Source organism: Gossypium raimondii, chromosome 10, assembly GCF_025698545.1.
Source record: "Gossypium raimondii isolate GPD5lz chromosome 10, ASM2569854v1, whole genome shotgun sequence".
In the NCBI taxonomy this organism is placed as follows: Eukaryota; Viridiplantae; Streptophyta; class Magnoliopsida; order Malvales; family Malvaceae; genus Gossypium; species Gossypium raimondii.
Window position 1 is genome coordinate 27,813,668 of NC_068574.1, and position 20,918 is coordinate 27,834,585.

Genomic DNA, 20,918 nt, shown 5'->3' on the forward strand with positions numbered 1-20,918 from the left:
AGTTGAAGGTTAAGGATTCAGATGTGATGAAGACTGCTTTGAGGACTCGGTATGGTCATTATGAGTTTCTTGTCATGCCATTCGAGTTGACGAATGCACCTACCGCATTTATGGACATGATGAACTGAGTACTCCACTCCTACATTGATCAGTTCTTAGTGGTTTTCATAGATGATATATTGGTGAATTCTTGATCAGAGGATGAGCTCGATGAACACTTGGGAGTGGTTTTGCAAGTTTTGTGGGAGAAGCAGTTTTATGCGAAGCTAAGCAAGTGTGAGTTTTGGCTTCGTGAGGTGGCTTTTCTGGGTCATGTGGTTTCAACTGAGGGTATTCGGGTTGATTCGAAGAAGGTTGAGGCGATTTTGGATTGGGAGCTGCCGAGGACTGTTTCTGAGCTTAGAAGTTTCTTGGGGTTAGTTGGTAATTACCGTTGCTTTGTCGAGGGGTTTTCGAGCATTGCTACTCCTTTGACGAAGTCGCTTCAGAAAAACACTGCCTTTGAGTGGACTGATGAGAGGCAGAAGTGTTTTGAGAAGATAAAGTTGGTTTTGGCAGAAGCGGCTATGTTGACGCAGCCGATATCCGTTTAAGAGTATGTGGTCTACAATAATGCTTCTTATAAGGGGTTGGGTTGTATGCTGATGCACGAGGGTAGGGTAGTTGTTTATGCGTTGAGGCAATTAAGGCCGCAGGAGTATAACTATTCGACTCATGATCTGGAGTTGGCTGCCATAGTCTTTTCGCTCAAGATTTGGCGTCACTACCTGTACAATGAGAGGTGTGTGATATACACCGATCACAAGAGTTTTAAGTATCTTCTAACCCATAAGGAGTTGAACTAGAGATAGAGATGCTGGATCGAGTTGCTTAAATATTTTGACTGTGTGGTTGAGTACCATCTGGGGAAGGCGAACGTAGTTGCAGATGCTTTGAGTTACAAGTCTCTGGTTGATTTAAGAGCCATGTTTGCGAGATTGCCTATCTCTGATGATGGTGGTCTGTTGGCTGAACTTCAGGTGTGGTCGATTCTTTCGCAACAGATTCCTGATCGTCAACCGTTTGATAAGGGTTTGGCTCGTCGAATTTGTCAAGTTGAGTTTGGTGTTCAGGGGGATTTTGATCTCAACTCTGATGGTGTTCTGTGTTACCGAGGTCACTTATGTGTTCCAGAGGACGAGGATCTAAGGCGCTTGATTCGTACCGAGGCTCATAGCAGTCCTTATGCTATACATCCTAGTGGGAATAAGATGTTTTAGGATCTTTGGGTTCTATATTGGTGGCCTGGGTTGAAGAAAGATGTTGCCTACTTTGTTTCGAGATGTTTGGTTTGCCAGAGGGTGAAAACGAAACATTAGCGTCCATCGGGTTTACTTCAGCTTATTCAGATTCCAGAGTGGAAATGGGAGTGGGTTACGATGGATTTCATTTCGGGTTTTCCCTTGACTCTGACACGATGGATTCAGTTAGCTGAGCTCTACATCCAAGAGATTGTTCGTCTTCATGGTGTTCCTATTTCAATCATATTAGACAGAGATCTACGATTTACTTTGAGATTCTAGAAGCCGTTGCATGAGGCTTTGGGTTTGAAGCTTCATTTCAGTTTAGCTTATCATTCATAGCCTGATGGTCAGTCAGAGAGGGTGATCCAGATTCTTGAGAACACGTTTTGTAGTTGTGTTATAAACTTTAAAGGTAACTGGGATCGTCACTTGCAGTTAGTCGAGTTTACGTATAGTAATAGCTATCAGAAGAGTATTCAGATGGTACCATTCAAGGTCCTGTATGGTCAGAGGTGTAGGTCTCCCCTTTGTTGGTTCGATATGGAGGAGAAGAGGAATTTGGGTTCGGAGTTGGTTCGAGAGGTTGAGGATAAGGTGAGACTTATTTGCGAGCGGTTGAAGGTTGTTTCTCATCGACAGAAGTCCTACGCTGACTTGAGACGTCGAGACATCTAGTATCTGGTTAGTGATATGGTATTTTTGAAAGTTGTGTCGTGGAAGAAAATTCTAAGGTTTGGGTGGAAGGGTAAGCCCAATCCGAGGTTCATTGGCCCTTATGAGGTTGCTGAGCGAATTGGATCGGTTGCTTATCGTTTGTTGTTGCCGCCTGAGCGAGAGCGTATTCATGATGTTTTCCATGATTCCATGTTACAAAAGTACAAATCTGATCCTTCTCACATTGTTCCTGTTGGGAAGATCGAGGTTCGATATGATCTTTTGTACGAGGAGGAATCGGTTGCGATCTTAGATCATGAGGTCAAGGTGCTACGCAATAAGACGATTTTGTTGGTAAAAGTTTTGTGGCACAACCATAAGACTGAGGAAGCCACTTGGGAGTCAGAAAAATGTGATGAAACATTAGTATCAGTATATATTTGATTCAGGTAAATTTTGAGGACGAAATTTCTTTTTAGAGGGGTAGAGTTGTAATATCCCTAAACCGAGTCTATAGTTTTAGGTATATTTTTCGGGTTCTGAGTTTGAAACTAGGAACTTATGGGGCTCCTAGAAATTTTTAATTTAATCTAGGAGGTTAATTTCATCTAAAATTAATTAAACAATAAATTGGAAAAATACAAATATTTTTGGAAAATTAATTTTAAAGTAATTAAATAATTATAAGTAAAATAATTAATTTGGGTTGAAAAGAATTTTAAAATAATTTTTATTGGGGTTAATTAGAGTTAAATTTAAATATTAATTAAATTGGGTTTAATTGTAAAACAAGGGAAAATCTAGAGTATTTATTTGACAAATAAACCTTAAAATTCAGAATTTTGGAGGGAAATAATCAATTGGTAAAGTAAGGGAAATGTGGGAGTGGCCATTAGGAAAATTCCCCAATTTGTAAATTTTTGTGGGTTGTTTCAGTTTTAAACACAATGCATCTAGCCTACTTGTCATACCATTTACATCAGATTACAGAGCTATAAATTTCATTTTCTTTGCATGGTTTTAAAGATCTATCATCGGAGAATAGATCCAACTAATTTTCTTCTCAAAATACTCTATCAATTCACCCAAAATTATTCTCAAAACTAGCCAAAAATATTCTGAAATTTCTCAAGCTTTTTAAATCAAGATTTTCAATCAACGAATTTAGAGCGAATCAAAGGTAATCTTCAACCCTAAACTTGTTTTTGTGAAGATTAGAAACATTTTTACATGATTTGAGAGTCAATTAAAGGATTTTTTTTATCAATGTCATACTCTTCAAAAGCTTAAGGTACTTTAATGGTGGATCTTGAATTTTGAAAAGAAATCCATAAACTACTGGATGTTCCAACTCAAAATGGATCTATTAAAAGGTTTTTGGTCTTAATTATCAAGATTAAACATGATTTGTGAGGTAATTTGAAGAAATTCCAACTTCACCATCTTCATGAACTGATTTTCTAGATTTTTGTGAAATCGAGTTAAATGTGAAATTGATGCTTAGTTTATATGTATTTGGTTTAGTATTGGTATTTGTAAGTGATTAGGAGGGCTGAAGAGATCGATTTTGTGAGGAATCAAGTTTTCGACTTGATGTTAAAAATCCGGTAAGGTATCTTTGTGAGAGAATTTCTATTAGTATAATTTATAGCATTGCAAAGGTGGTAATGTATACTTTACCTCTGTTGAAGCTCTAAATCTGAAAGAGCACCGAGATAACCGAAATTGAAGCTTGGAATAACTTAGTTGATCACTTGTTGTGATAGAAAAAAATTGTGTGGTGAGTGTTTCTAAGGGCAATTTGGTAAATTAACCCTCAATTATGTTTAATTAGTACCTTAATTAATGATTAAAATTAATTAATTATGGATGAATGGTTGATTTTGCAAGATTGGTATTAAATGTGCAAAAATTGAATTTGTATTGAAAAAAATTAGTGAGTTTTTGGGTGGTGTTGTGCTATTTAATTAGATTAATTTTAAGGATGATTTTAAGCATGTGTACTGAAATTTTTGATCATGATATGTTGGTGTTACAATTGGTAACTGAATATGGGAAATTGATGAAAGAATTGCTTGATTTAATTGGATGCTAAATGACCATGTTACAAGTTATACTTAATCATTTTGTCACATTAAATTGAGCACAAAAATGACTGATTTATATGCTATGTTTGACTGAATATATTGGCAACATGCATGGTGTATCCATTGGATATAGTTGGCATGCCATAGGATTTGTGGGTACTCACCTTTATTTGTGACATTGTGAGCATATGGCTCTAGGTGGAGTGGTTTGTTTAGAGTAGATAAGGGTGTGTTGAGCATGATTCTCCACTCAATAGGTTATTTGAGGCGCTATAAGGGAGCACGTGCTTCGGCCCGGTCAACTCGGTAGATTGTATTTGATATTTGTGGGAGTTCAGAGATCTGTTTATCCGATGTATGATTATCTGATTAAGCCCTGAGAAATGAATGCCAATATATTTATTTGTGATTGTTACTATATCAATTGATGAGTGAATGCCATGATTAGATGATTTTTTGTATTGAAAATGCTATGGAAAATTTAATTTACATGTTTCATCATTTTGGCTGATAATTGGTGATTGATTGGTTGTGAATTAAGCATGAATTGGATGTTAATTTACTTATCGTTTTTATTAACATTCACTGAGCTTTTAAAAGCTTAAACCCTCATATTCGTGCAGATAATCATCGGGATTGAGGAGCTGAGATCTAGGCTTAGTAGAGACTTTATTACACATTTTAGAGACTATAGTCGGGCATTGTGAAACTCCAGGGAATTAGTTGATTTTGGTTGTAATTGGAATTTGGACATTGGACATTTATTTTGGATGGTTTTATAATAACTTTGAGGCATGTTTGAGTTTAATTATTGAATGATTTACGATGTCTTTTTGCTTGATAACACGGTGTGTGAAGCATGAGATTTTTACTAACGATTGATTAAATGAACCTTCCATGGAGTGGTTTACTAGCAACTAAGGTACGCCACTTGTTTGATTTATTCAGTGTTTGTTATGCATGAAATTGATTGTCTAATTCAATTTAATTAAGGCTTATTTGATGTTCATAAATTCAATTGAAGGTGTATGTATATGTATTTTAATTAATCGTAGTTAAATCAGGTTTAATTGGTCATTAAAATATGCTAAATTAGGTTTTAGAACGAGTTTTTCGTAAAAATAGGTGTAGTGGATTTCACACGGGCATGTGCCTATCCACACGGGCATGTGAGGGTTTGCACACGGGCGTGTGGAAATTGAAGCTATCACACATGAGCGTGTGGGATTTCCACACAGGCGTGTGCGATCTACCAAAAAGTTTTTCACAAAACAAAAACGGGCATTTAATGACACAAGGTCTAAGGGACACGGCCGTTTGAGTTTTTGGGGGTTTAAATTTTTGTCTTTTTAAATTGGTATTCTAGTTTGTTTATATTATCATTTAGTCCTGAAAATTGATTAGTCTAATTAGAGCCCTAGATGATAAGGAAACTTGGTAATAATTTAGAATTAGTCTCGTAATGGGTATAAATCGATAGAAACACACTTAATTTGTAACTCAAAATAGATCTTGATAGTGGTATTTATTAAATTTAGTCCTTAATAGTAAAAATTGAATTAGACATAGCAAACGAACTCAATTTAAGTTGAAATTTTTAGGCTTGCATAATTTTGACTTAAAAAAGGTAGGTAAATGTTTAGATCTAAAATTGGGTTAGTTCTACCATAGGTGGTAAAATGATGAAAATACCCTTAGGTTAAATTTTTAGGAAAATTTGAAAATTGGCTCATAATTTGCTTGTGCATTAAGAAATAACTAATAATTAGATAATATTGAGCTGTTATAAGGTCGGGGTGTGTCTTGGGTGGTCGTTAGCCAGAGAGTCACTTAGGTGGCTAATATAATGCTTCGAATTTAGGCCGGTCTATCCCGGTCAGGTTTGGGGTGTCACGTTTTAATTCTTCAAATGGTTGCACACAAGGCTCATCAAACTTGAAAGCTCTATTATGTTCTAATAATGCACACAGGTTTCGATATTTTTAAAAAATCCTTAATAAATCGTCGATAAAATCTTGCATGGCCAAGGAAACGTCGAATACCTTTAATTGTAGTGGGTGGTGGCAATTTTTCGATAATCTCAATCTTCACTTTGTCTATTATAATCCCTTGTTGTGAAATTTTATGTCCCAGAAGAATACCTTCACAGACCATTGAATGATATTTTTCCCAATTCAGAACAAGGTTAGTCTCTTCACACCGACAAATAATTAGCTCTAGATTTTTTAAACAACCTTCAAAAGTATCACCAAACATCGAGAAGTCATCCATAAAAACTTCTAAAAATTTCTCCATCATGTCCAAAAATATTGCCATCATGCAACGTTGAAATGTCACAGAGGCATTGCACAATCCAAATGGCAGTTATCTGAAAGTGAATGTTTCATAAGGACATGTGAACGTAGTCTTTTCTTGGTTAGTAGAAGCTATGGCAATCTGCTTATACCCCAAATAACCATCCAAAAAGCAATAAAAGGCTTTTCCCACTAATCTATCTAAAATTTGGTCGATGGATGGCAAAGGAAAATGGTTCTTCCTGGTTGATTTGTTAAGCTTCTAATAGTCCATGCAAACTCTCTATCTCGTGACAGTACGAGTTGGAATGAGTTCGTTGTTATCATTGCTAACCATAGTAACACCCCTTTTCTTGGGTACAAATTGAACATGGCTCACCCACGAACTATCAGAATTAGAATAGATTATTCCAGCATCAAACCATTTGATAATATCCTTTTCAACGACTTCCTTCATAACGGGGTTTAGTCTTCTCTGCTGCTCAATAGAATTGCTATGACAATCCTCCAATAAAATATTATGCATGTAGATGGCTAGACTAATTCCCTTGGAATCCGTGATTGTCCACCCCAACTCCTTCTTAGATCTCTTCAAAACATCTAAGAATTGAGCCTCTTGATTAGATGTTAATTCTGTAGAGATGACTATTGACAACGTGCTATTGTCTCCTAAGTAGGTGTACTTTAAATGTAGTGGCAAAGGCTTTAACTCCAAACTAGGAGGGTCCTCTATAAAAGGTCGAGGAGGTTTAAAATAATGCTTTGCTAAATTTAAAAGATTTGGAACTCCTGCTTGCTCCATTTTCAAGTTGCTTAGCCTCCATCAGTTCATGAAGTTCTTCAATTAGTTCCTCTTCATTCAAGTCAACTGAGTTTGCTTCATTACCATAATTGTTGTAACAAAATTCTGCCAATTCTTCCTTCACTGCTGTGTCAATAATCCCAATGGTGTGACAATCTTCATTTGTATCTGCACACTTCATGGCATCAAAAACATTAAAGAGTATCTGTTGGACATTAACTCTCATTACTAGTTCACCTTTCTGTACATCAATTAATGTTTTACCAGTGGCTATAGAAGGTATTCCAAGAATTGTAACACCTTTAACCTATATCCGTTGCCGAAATAGGATTACGAAGCATTACCAAAAACTTTTAACATAAAAACATTCATTCTCAATCATTTCATAAATCATATCATAAACCATGCAAACACTTGCATAACGTCCCTTTTCCGAGCCTTCGAGGCCTTAGAAACACTTTAGAAATGATTCGGGACTAGATCAAAAACAATTAGAACTTCATGGTAAAAGATAGAAAAATTCATACTACAGGGGTCACACGGCTGAGACAGACGCCCCTGTCTCAGGCCGTGAGGGCACTTGAAGTAGGGACACATAGTCGTGTCCCAGCCCATGTTCGTACTCATGTAACTCTCTAGATTGGTTCACATGGCCAAGCTACATGCCCGTGTGCTAGGCCGTGTAACTTTTTAAATGCAACCTTTAAAACCTACAGGGGACCTACGGCCGTGTAGCGTGTCTGAGGCTGTGTGGACAAGAAATAGGCCAAATTCAAGCCATTTCTTTCACCCAATTCAAGCACACCCTTGCAAGTAATTTGCAACTATATTCAAGCATTCAAAATGTACCTAACACATGCATATTCAAGCTAGATCATCATAGTATTTAATCATACAACCAATATGCCCAAAAGGAACCTCAATCACAATAATCAAACATGATTATACATTTTCTAAGTTTAACCACAAATCAACTAACCTTTGTAACCAATTTTATGCCAACATTTACCACAATGTTCACATACTAATATCATACTCAAAAACAACAATTTGACTATTCAACAAATATTATCACTACCTTAGCAAAATTGACCATATGTTAACACATCTAAACACACCAAACTAGCCGTTTATTAACTCAATGTTCACTATCAATTTCCATACCTCAATGATCACATTCAAGCATATCAAAACAACATTTCATAGCATGCATTTTATATACCATTCCAACTCTCAACCTTTAAGTACCAACATGCCAAAATATCAAGCATAATAGACCACATATACTTGCCAACATAACAACTAATGCATCACCCAAAATACCATAATTACAAGCCAAACATATTGGCTATATCATCAAGCACAAAACATATATACATGTGCATATTTAACCATTTTTCGATTAACTTGTTTCTATATCAAAGATATCAAAATGACATTACCATTGGCACTACTTCTCACATGCATCAAAACCATTTAAATGTCACCATTCTAACCAATTCCAAATGGTTCCAATAACCAACATATATACGTACCAAATTATGTCCAAATGGTCATAATTCAATCAAGCATATTTTAACTAAATCCTATATCAAAACATGCCCTAAATGTTTACTTTGCAAACATGCCAACTCTTACAACTTTGGCCATAAAACCATGCATCAATTTGATCTTATAAACACCAACCTTCAAACATCAAAGTGCTAAAAGCACACCAATCATCAAGGCATCAAATATTGTAAGTTTCACAAATTCAAAGCAATATTACATGCCTATATCATTAACTAAACATTAGACATACGTCCACCCATACATGCCATTGTAACCACGACCAAAGCATCAAAATCTACCGATAAAATTGATAGATAGAGTGATGGATCTCTAATTAGCTTCCAACCCGAACGAGCTTTCGATAATCTGTAAGGTAAAAGAAAAACTACGTAAGCAATGAATGCTTAGTAAGCTCGTATAAACTTTAAGCATAATATTCCATTTCAATAATAAAATTTATAGAATAAACAGAAATCTATGCCAATACTATAATATTCATATATCGGTATGATCCTCAACTCACAAATGAGTATGTTCGTTAATGTCTCATATTTATTGACCATTCCTAAAATGATAAGATTTTATGAGACATAATATATAATCATCAACCTTTTATAGGATTATATATCTTTCTATTTACTTACTTTCCATTCCATTCCCAATGCTTATCATAAGCCTAAACAACATTATTAACTCTTGATTTAGTGTATTTATCCATAGCGTAAGCAATTGGCTCACATATAATACACCATAATACATCCCAGCTATGTACTTACCGTTTCATTTCCTTTTTTTGCCCCTTTCGTATGCATAGTACTAGCATAATCATAAACACCAATCATATCCACAAGCTTGGCATAAGCCCTAGCACATAAACAATACATGTTAGTTTATTTAAACATGATCATGAATTTGACATGGATAACCATTATTCTTAAGTGTGATTCAATTGGATTTATTATCCATAACATGTCATGTTTTTCCATGTATCACCATTCTATTGAGTTTCATATAAACATGTCTTAGTTCTTATTGAACACTTACCATTTCATTTGCATACACATAAGACATAAATATAACATTAACCATAGAAAAAAACTAGTGATTAAACACATAACTTAGCAATATCATCACATGGCAAGATATGGGTACATAACATAGCATCACTTTTGTCATACCTTTCATAAACATGAATATTCATACTTTGGTCATTGATACATCATTCCTTTCCATATTTTTCATAGTGAAGTCAATCAGAACCCTTACCTGAGCTCACACAAAGTGTGCTAAACAATGGTCGTATTCGTCCCTTTTCATATTCGATGGCCGAAACCATCCCTTTTCAGTAATCGATGGTCGTCACCATCCCTTTTTATAGTTGATGGTCGTCACCATACCTTTTCATAATTGATAGCTGAAGCTATCCCTTTTCATATTTGATGGTCGTCACCATCCCTTTTCATAATCGATACCGAAGCTATCCTTTTTCATGTTCAATGATCGTTGATATGCCATTGGATTTACGTCGTCTCACAACATGATAACTTGTGTAATAACATATATATTGATTCATTTTCAATAAAATCATTTATTAACATTCAATTTAATCAACATTGTACATACTACAGCTCATATGAACTTGCTTGGCTAAATTGCAGAAATGACAAAGTATAGGGGCATTTTGGTAATTTTTTGTTCTCCTCGATTTTCCACACAATCTTGATCTAAACTAATAATTTCATTCAATATATTAATTTAGACAGTAAAATAATTTTTTATGCAATTTAGTCATTTTTGACATTTTTACAAAATTGCCCTTAAAGTTTTACTTTTATTCAATTTAGTCCTAAGCCTAAAACATGCAAATTAACCATTTCTAATGCCAATTAACATCATTCGAATATTCATGGCACACAAAACATGCCACATTTGCAATAATTTTACATTAAATCCTTGTTTATTTACTATTTCAACAATTGAGTCCCTAATTAGAAAATTCATCAAAATCACTTAACAAAATACTTTTAAATATCAACCAACATTTCAAATTCATCATTTAACATCTAAAATCACATATATTCATCAATGGATAAATTCAAAATCTTTAACAGTTTCCAAAACGAAGGTACGGGCGAGCTGGACTTAGTTATAGCGATCTTAAAAACATAAAATTATTAAAAACGAGGCTAAATCATGCAAAAGCGGACTTTGACCTAAGGCTTAAGCTATCATCCATGGCTTCCATCTTTCTCCAATTTTGACTAACACCAAGGGAAAAGATGATAGCTTAATTGTTTTGTTTTTACTTTAACTTAATTATGAAATTATCATTTTGTCCTTTGAATAATCATCCAAATTTCATGCTTTTAGTTGCCCAAAATCGTCCACTAAATTATTAAATGGTATAATTACCATTTAAGTCCCTTTTCATTTATTCAAAAAGCCATTTAATCACTCAAATCAAAAAGTGATCAAATTTTACATATTTTACGATTTAATCCTTTTCGCTTAATTTAGTATCGAAACGTTAAAATTTTTCAACAAAACTTTAATACCACCTTAATGAAATTTCGTAAATATTTATAAAAAATATTTACAGCTTGGTTTATAGAAACAAAATCCCGATACCTCATTTTCTAAAACCACTTGACCTTAGGGTCTTACCACTTGAACTGGATAAATCGCTTATATAACATAAATTATCAAATCAAAAACCTTTTTAAAACCATATTTGACTCATAAATATTAAATGATAATATTTACGAACTTACTTGTCAAATTCGGTGGCCCCGAAACCACTATTTATGACACCACTGAAAAACAGGCTACTACAAGAATAATTGGTACCTCTTTATTAGCTTCACATTCCAGAATAATAAAAACTGCCCAAAAAATAAAATTTTCAACTCTTACAAACACATCTTCAATTTTACCTTTTGGATGTGCATAAGAACAATCAACTAACTGCAATGTGACAGTTGTAGGTCTCGCCTTCCCAATTCCTAATTTCCTGAAAACATATATAGGCATTAAATTTATGCTTGCACCTAAATCACATAATGCCTTGCCTACATAATGATTTCTAATTGAGAAAGGAATACTAAAACTCTCTGGGTCCTACTTAGCTTTGCTAGAAGCTAATCAAAGGGGATTTAATCCGCAATCCCGCTTTGAATCTTTGGAGTTAGAAAGAAAAGATTATATCCAACCAAAAGCGTCAATCGAAGAGCCAACTAAATTAGAATTTAAGGTACTTCCCTCGCATATAAAATATGTTTGTTTAGGTAACGCTTCGACTTTGCTTGTGATTACTTTAGCTGGGATAACTGAAGAGCAGGAAGAGAAACTCATTTTAGTGTTGAAACAATTCAAGAAGGCTATCGGATGGACCATAACCAATAACTGTGAAATTAGCCTATATCCATTTGTATGCACAAAATCATCCTAGAAGATGGTGAGAAAAGAACGATTGATGGACAACAAAGACTGAACCCCATTATGAAGGACGTGGTAAAAAAAGAAATCATAAAATGGTTAGATGTGGGTATAATTTGCCCTATCTCAGATAGTTTATGGGTAAGTTCAGTCTAGTACGTGCCAAAGAAAAGAGTTATTATGGTCGTTGAGAATGAGAATAACGAATTAATACAGACCAGAATGGTTACGGGATGGAGAATTTGCATAGATTACCAAAAGTTGAAGAATGGGACTAGGAAAGATCATTTTCCTTTCTCGTTCTTGGACCAAATACTGGATAAACTTGCGGGGTGAGACTATTACTATTTTCTTGATGGATACTCAGGATACAATCAGATCATAGTAGCACCAGTGGATCAACACAAAACAATATTCACATGCTCGTACGGGACATTTTCATTTAGATGCATGCCAATTGGTTTATGTAATGCACCTACTACATGTCAAAGATGTATGATGGCTATTTTTACTAACATGGTTGAAAAGTACTTGGAAGTTTTTATGGATGATTTTTCAATGTTTGGAGAAACTTATGATGGTTGCTTAGCCAATATAGCCAAGGTACTAAGATAGTGCGAAGTAACAAACCTCATACTCAAAGGGAAAAGTGTCATTTCATGGTACGAGAAGGTAATATTCTAGAGTACTGAATAATGAAGAATGGAATTGAGGTAGATAAAGAAAAGGTAGATGTTATTGAGAAACTCCCACCTCGAACATCTATAAAAGGTGTTAGGAGCTTTTTGGGACATGTCGGATTCTATCGAATATTTTTCAAGGACTTCTCCAAAATCGCTAAACCCTTTTGCAAATTATTGGAGAAAGACACGACATTCAACTTTGATGAAGAATGTTTGAAAGCGTTTAATGATTTGAAAAATTGGTTAGTTTCGGTACCCATTATCATCACACTAGATTGGGATTTACCATTTGAATTAATGTGTGAGTGACTTTGCGATAGGAGCTATGATGGGCCAGTAAAGGAACAAAATTTTTCATCCCATCTACTACGCAAGTCAGACTCTAACAGGACCTCAATTGAATTATACGGTAACAAAGAAATAATTACTTACTATTGTAATTTCTTTTGACAAGTTTCGATCTTATCTTGTAGGTACCAAAGTGGCGGTTCATAGGGATCATTCGGCAATTAAGTATTTACTTGCCAAGAAAGTTGCCAAGCCGAGATTGATTTGATGGGTATTTCTACTCCAAGAGTTCGATCTAGAAATTTAACATCGAAAAGGGGTAGAAAATCAAGTAGTAGATCACTTATCCAGATTGGAGCCACAAAAAGGAAATTCTCCACTTATACCCATTTAGGAGACACTTCCAGACGAGCACATACTTAAGGTAAATCATGTCCATAATACCCCTTGGTTTGCTGATTTTGCTAACTATTTAGCTTGTGGTTTGATGCCGATTGATAAGACATATCAACAAAAAGAAAAAGTTTATTCACGATATGAAGTACTATTTTTGGGAAGAGCCATATTTGTTCAAAAAGTGTGCAGATCAAATGATCAGGAGATGCATGTCATAAAATAAAGTACAAAAGATTTTATATCATTGTCACACATCTCTGAGTGGGGGACACTTACTCCTGGGTCATCATTAGTGATGAGGGGTACCATTTTGTGAACAAATGGTTGAAATGGTTACTTGAAAAACATGGAGTGAAGCACAAGGTTGCCATAGCTTACCATCTGTACACGAATGGACAAACTGAACTAGAAAATAAAGAGATGAAAGGCATACTCGATAAGGTAGTTTGTCCAAATCGACGAGACTGGTCCAAAAGACTGGATGAAAATTTATCAAATCATTCATCAACATATTTCAAGTTTCACGAATCACAAAATTCAATAGAAAGAAAGTAGAACAAAGGCAGAACTGCGGGAAGTTCTTGCTGCACTCTAACTTCTTATCCAGATTCTGCGTAAAACCCAAGGTAGATTTCTCTTCCCCTCTTTTGAGTTTGTGATTTCCCTTATTTAGATGTTCCTTTATTCTTCTATCTGAATTACTCTATTGGATTTTGTTGCAAAGAGAGTAACTGCTCTTTTTCTTTTCCTTTTCTCCTCACAATCCGTGTGTCCTATTCTTCTATTCTCTCTCCTTTTTTTATAGGGTAGATTCGTCCCTCTTAGCACACATTTTTTAATCCTCGTTTTAGGGTGATTGATCTTGTACATGTATAGCTGGCTGAGAGTAATGTTGATTGAGTGCTGTGTCATCTTCTTGGAACTGTCATGGCTTTTCTATTGGCAATCTGTCCCACCATTTGCCATGACAATATTTCACATCTTTCGTTCTCTTTTCCTCTTTCTCTTTTCCTGCTTTTCTTTTCTTGCTTCATACCTACACCTACGATCAAAGATTACCAAACCTCTTTCCAGCAATTCAAAGTAACATAAAATTACAATTGAAACATAATCCAAGCTTTAGTATGCAATGCTCTAATAATAAGTCAAAATGCAAAAATTATTTTCTTAATTACAAGCAAATACTTCAATTTAGAGGTCTGAAATATAACTCTTTTCAGGAGTTATCAATGGCCTTACAATGTTCCTTTCATTGAGATCTTGAATTTTCAGTGCCACTCGACAATGCTCCTTACGATTTTGAGCTTAATGCATTGGCAATTTGTCCCACTTGGTTTTCTAAAGCCCTTAAAGATGCAGCTTGAATCTTTGTTACAACATCGTTCTTGGCCATGTATTCCTTTAATAGAGTTTCCATAAATGAAGATGATGATGAACTTTGTTGAAAATTTTACCGTGGCATAGGTTGATTGTATCCAGGTGCTGCAATTGTTACATTCTATTGAACAACATTACTAGAATTTCCCACTCATTGATTACTCCAACTGAAATTAGGATGTTGTTTCCATCCTGGATTGTATGTATTGGAATATAAGTTATTGTTTCGATTGAAATTTCCCATGTAACGTACTGAGGCTGGGTTTGATGGGCATTCATCAAAAACATGATCTTCCCCACAATAAACACATGTTAATTCTGCTCCTCTCATTTCCTGCACTACAGCTGGTCTCTTCAATGTTTTAATCATATTAGTTAGGGATGATACCTGAGCTGTTAATGAAGTGATCACATCAAGCTCCATATCTCCAGCAACTCTTCTACAAGTACCCACTCTTATAGTTGGATATTGATAATCATTGTTAGCTATCCTTTTTAGATATCATATGCCTCATTATACGATTTATCTTGCAAAGTCCCATTGGCAGATGCATCAACTACTATTCATGTATATGTATTAAGTCTATTATAAAACATTTCCAATTGCGTCCAATGTTGGAAACCATGCATCGGGCACTTTCTAATCAATTCTTTGAATCTCTCCCAAGCTTCATACAATGTCTCATCTTTAGATTGATGAAAAAATGTAATATCATTCTTCAATTAGGCATTCATGTTTTGAGGGTTGTATTGCAAAAAAAAACCTCTGACAAAGTTCATTCCAAGATGCCACCGTTCCTGATGGCAAAGCATTCAACCATCCTCTGGCATGAGTAAGGAAATAACATGAGTCTCAAGGCGTCTTCAAGGACACCATACCACTTAAATGAATCATAAACCTCCAAAAATAGTCTTAAATGTATTAAATTGATAATAACAAACCAAAATTCACCAATTTTGTCGATCCCCGATAACTACGCCAAAAACTTGTCGCGTGTGAATATGTAATGCGAATGTGCAAGTATACACATCGAATCAAGTAATAAAGTGATAAGTGAGATTGTCTCCACATGTATTAAAATAGGTAAAAAGTTGGTTGAGTTATTACTATAAACTATATTAATTAGGCTTATGGCAAAGTGAACAGAATAATGATTTGAAGTGAAATATTAATGTATGAAATATAAACATCAAGTAATGAATAAAATGCTAGAATTAAAGTTATCATTCTAAGTCTTTGTACGTCTACAAGTCTCAACCAATACCTAACAATATTATTCCTTACTCTATACAGATCACAACTCTATGTCTAGAGTGCTACAAGTATTCGCTCGTATTATTCGATCACAATCCAACTTATTTAACCTTTTCAGAATTAAATCAAGTCTAAGGGAATACCATGCATAAATCTATGTCTAGAGCTTACATGCATATGTTTAAAATATTCCAAACTGAATAAAACAATAAATCTACTCAAAATATCACTATAATAATCAAATATATCAAGATAAATCAAGTAATTCCAACCCAAATGAAATTATCTCATGGGTTGGGATTTAAAACCCAAAATCAGAATAACATTAAACATGATCATTAACAATGTAGAAATAATAGAAATTAATTAACAGAATGAAGGTAGAACTGCAAGAAGCTTTCACCACTCCAGCTTTCTTTTCGACACTGCTGAATTGTACAGGACCCAAGGCTAATTGCTCGTCTATTTCCTTGTGTCTCAGCTCTCCTCTTAAGTTACTACCCTCTCTCTTTTCTCTAGAATTTTTCATGATTTTTTGGAGAGAAAACTGCTTTCCAAATCCCCATCCAAAATCCACATCCAAAATTATTATTTTCTCTTTCCTCTTTTATAGGATAGGTCCCCCTCTCTTAGCACACACTTTTCTCCCTCTTTTTCAGGTGAATTTATCTGGTACAAGTCCAACTAGCTGAGAGTGATGAGGATTGAGTGCTGCATCAGCATTAACCTGGAATTGCCATGACATTTGTGTTAGCAATCCATCCAACCTTTTACCATGGCAATATTTCACTTCTTTCATTCTCTTCCTCCTTTTTCTCTTTTTCTTCATCCTTCTTGCACCTGTTCCATACAACAACCAATTCCCTTCTTTCCAACAGTACATGAAATGATATTTGAGGCACAATCCAAGCGTTATTATACAATGTTCTAAAAATAACTTAAAAATACAAATATATCTACTCAAGTACAGACATTTAATCAAGCTTAGAGGTTCAAAATATAACTATTTTCAAGAGTTATTAATAATCCACTTTCATCTTTTTAGTTGCAAATGTTTTATTTTGAATAATAGAAAAGAAAATTTTGGAAAATTTGATGCCAAAAGTGATGAAGGTATTTTTCTTTGTTATTCCAAAAATTCTAAAGCTTATAGAATTTTTAATAAGAGAACTCTTGTTGTAGAAGAATATATACATGTTATTTTTGATGAATCTAACTCTGCTTCTAGAAAGGAATCTATTGGTTTTGATGATTTAGAAATATATCAAGTTGACTAAAATCAAACATCACATAAAGATCAAGGCGTAAGTGAGTTGGTTCAAGAACTCAAAAATGATGAACTCCAAGAACCAACTCACGTTGAAAGAGAATCTAACCGCCCAAGAGAGCTTTCATATGTTAAGGATGGACATATAATTGATGATCCATCTAAAGGGGTAATGACTTGATCTTCAATTAGAAATACTTGTAATTATGTTGCTTTCATTTCTTGCATAGAACCTAAAAACATTGATGATGCCTTAAATAATGAGTTTGGATCATGGCTATGCAAGAAAAATTAAATAAATTTGAAAGAAATCATGGAATTTAGTTGATAGTCCTAGTGATCATCCAACTATAGGAACTAAATGGATTTTTAGAAATAAACTTGATGAAAATGGTAATATTGATTGAAACAAGGCTAGATTAGTTGCCAAAGGATATAGCCAAGAGGAAGGTATAAACTATGATGAAACTTATGCACTGGTAGCTAGGTTAAAAGCCATTAGGGTGTTATTAGCTTTTGCATGTTCAAACAATTTCAAATGAATGTCAAAAGTGCATTTTTAAATGGTTTCATAAATTAAGAAGTTTATGTTGAACAACCTCACGGTTTTAAAAATCCAAATTTTCAAATTATATTTTCAAGTTGTTCAAAGCTCTATATGGTTTGAAGTAAGCTCTTAGAGATTGGTATGAAAGGCGTTCCAAATTTTTAATTTAAAATGGCTTTAGAATAGGCAAAGTAGACACTATCTTGTTCATAAAAACTAAAGACAAAGACATTTTAGTAGTACAAATTTATGTTGATGATATTATATTGGTCCTACTAATGAAATTCTTTGTCAAAAATTTTCTAAGATCATGCAAGGTGAATTTGAGATGAGCATGATGGGTGAGCTCAACTTTTTTTTAGGACTTCAACTCAAGCAAATTAAAAATGACATATTCATCAATCAAGCCAAATACATCAAGGAAATGCTTAAGAAGTTTAAAATAGAGAACTTGAAGCCTCAATCAAGACCAATGAGCACTTCAACAAAGCTTGATAAAGATGAATTAGGTAAATGTGTTGACACTAAACTTTATAGGTCTATGATAAGGTCATTGCTTTATCTTACTGCAAGTAGACCCAATATAGTGTTTAGTATTTTTTTATGCTTTAGATTTCAATCATCCCCTAAGGAGTCACATTTACAAGACATTAAGAGAATCTTTAGGTACCTTAAGGGCACTCCAAATATAGGACTTTGGTATCCCAAAATTCATTATTTAGTTTGCATGCTTACTCCGATACAAATTTTGGAGGATGCAAGTTAGATAGAAAAAGTACTTCCGAAACATGTCAATTCTTAGGAAACATGCTTGTTTCTTGGCTCTTTAAGAAACAAAATAGTATAGCTTTGTCCACAACCAAAGCGGAATATGTTGCCGTAGGTAGCTGTTGTAGTCAAATTCTTTGGATGAAGCAACAATTAGTTGACTATGGAATTGATATGGATCACATTCCTATAAGTTGTGATAAAGCTAGTTCATTTGCCTAAGCAAAAATCCCATCCAACACTCTAGAACAAAGCATATAAAGATAAAACACCATTTCATTAGAGATCATGTGCAAAGAGGTGACATAGTTCTAAAGTTTGTAGATAGTTTGCATCAACTAGCCGATATTTTTACAAAGCCTTTAGAAAAGGAGAGTTTTTGGATAATTAGGGGAGAGTTAGGACTAATGAACATGCCTTCATAAGCTTCTTGTATAATCTTTTTGACATTCTTGGACACTTCTGTTGTTTTATGCATACTTTGTGTATATTACTTGATTATACTTGTAAACTTGTAAATCCTTATTTCTAATTATTCTTGCATGTTTGAAATGTTGTTAATATGTGATATAATTAAGTTAGATAGTATTTTAAATCATAAATCAAAATTTAGGTATGTTAGTAAATGTATTTTCCACATTTTAATTACCTTCAAGCATGTTTTTACTTGATTTTCTTGTAGATATTTGTTTAAACATGGTATTATATGATTTTACATATGTTATCTATTTGGTTTTGTATTTTTTCATGTTTTTTCTGTATGCTTCATTTTCTTTTGTTTCTATTTTTATTCTTATGTCTTCATATGTTTAAGTATTGTGCAACTATTCCCTATTTTTTCAAGCATGCATTCTTTTTATATTACAAAAGGAGGAGAAAATGCAAAATTTGCATAACATAATTTTCAACTTAATCTTAAAGCCAAATTCTTTAAGTTGGAAATTTAAATGAAATGATGTCTAAAATATTTTTTTCAAAAGGAGCTTATTTTAAAAATAATGTTTAATATAAGGGAGTTAGCAAATTTTTCCAAATGTTTTTCTAATATAAAAAGGGGAGATTGCTAGCTCTAGTTTTCCAAGTATTTTGATATAACAAAAGTATATTAAAATTCCTACTTAAATTTGCAAATAATGTTTATAAGTCCTTAAAATTATTTTCAAAGTGTTGGACAAAATAAAATTCTAAAAAGCCTTGAATTAACTTAATTTTTAATGAGTTTTTGAGGTTTGAAGAACTTCTAACAATACTTAGGTGGACAAGCATCAATAGAACTCAAGATAGAAAGACCTTGAAAAGGCTATAGAATTCTACTGGTAGAATTGAGAATTCTACCTATACAACTCTTGGTTTTACCGATACAAGCCAAACTTCTATCGATAGAACGCACTCAAGTGTGCAAGGTAGTTTTGGCTTGAGATATCTACTGATACTGTGGTCCGATCTACCTATAAAACCAGAATTCTACCAATACCTTGAGAACTTTTACTAAAAATAGTCAATGCAGTAGTCAAAGTTTAGCCTCCCCTGCACTTCTACCGATATTCTACTAGATTCTACCGATACCAGTTGAACCCCTCAGAGTTCTACTAGTACAGTAGGACCTCTACCGATACAACGAGCCCAAAAATCATATTTTGGAAGGACTTCTACCGATACAAGTCCTCTTCTACTAATACAACGAAGCTGCAGACTGCATTTAATGCTGGTTTTTATAGCTGTAATGACTCCATTTTGTTTCTAACGGCTACAAACATCCACAAGGTTGTTAGAGGACATAAATAAAAGGTCAAGACTCCCATTGAGGTAAAAAAGACAATAAACAAGTGAATAACTTCCAAGAACTCAATTTTCCAATCTTTCTCAATCTTTTACAAAATATTTCTTGTACACACTTGTGGGTTAAGTTTTCTATCATTCTTTCAAGTGTTTTAGCTTTGTGTGAGACTGCTTAATTGTTGATTATCTACCTTTTAGAGGTATCATCTTATTTATCATTATTTTTCTCTCATTTGTCAGGTGTTACTTAAGGTTTTGGGTAGAAAACCTTAAACGGGAAGTGATTCTATCTTACTTTTGAAAAGATAGGGATTTTTAAGATTAAACCTTGTCCTTAAAGGTTCAAATCTAGTGGATTTGGGAAATCCTTAGTTGAGGAAAGCTAAGGTGGTGGATGTGATACATGCACAAACGGGGTGAAACTTATTAGATTCCAATAATCAAACGGTGGT

At 34.0% G+C, this 20,918-nt stretch overlaps 2 protein-coding genes and 1 non-coding gene across 3 annotated transcripts; all 3 read left to right on the forward strand.

Moving 5' to 3' along the window:
- Nucleotides 1–644: 644 nt before the first annotated feature.
- On the forward strand, nt 645–1,259 carry LOC128033930 (uncharacterized). Its single transcript, XM_052622431.1, has 2 exons — nt 645–781; nt 962–1,259. Exons 1-2 carry the CDS (start codon nt 645–647, stop codon nt 1,257–1,259), a joined length of 435 nt encoding a protein of 144 aa, XP_052478391.1.
- Nucleotides 1,260–1,973: 714 nt separating this feature from the next.
- On the forward strand, nt 1,974–2,381 carry LOC128033932 (uncharacterized). The gene has a single exon (XM_052622432.1). It carries the CDS (start codon nt 1,974–1,976, stop codon nt 2,379–2,381), a length of 408 nt encoding a protein of 135 aa, XP_052478392.1.
- Nucleotides 2,382–15,469: 13,088 nt separating this feature from the next.
- LOC128034322 (small nucleolar RNA R71) lies at nt 15,470–15,576 on the forward strand. The gene has a single exon (XR_008190451.1). It is a non-coding gene; the product is annotated as a small nucleolar RNA R71 (small nucleolar RNA).
- The last annotated feature ends 5,342 nt before the right edge of the window (nt 15,577–20,918 follow it).

Excerpts from the sequence above, each read along its gene's own strand:
- LOC128033930 (XM_052622431.1), top strand. The coding sequence starts at position 645 with ATGCACGAGGGTAGGGTAGTTGTTTATGCGTTGAGGCAATTAAGGCCG. Across the intron at positions 782-961 it reads CACTACCTGTACAATGAGAG|AGCCATGTTTGCGAGATTGC; the intron begins GTGTGTGATATA and ends GGTTGATTTAAG.
- LOC128033932 (XM_052622432.1), top strand. The coding sequence starts at position 1,974 with ATGGTATTTTTGAAAGTTGTGTCGTGGAAGAAAATTCTAAGGTTTGGG.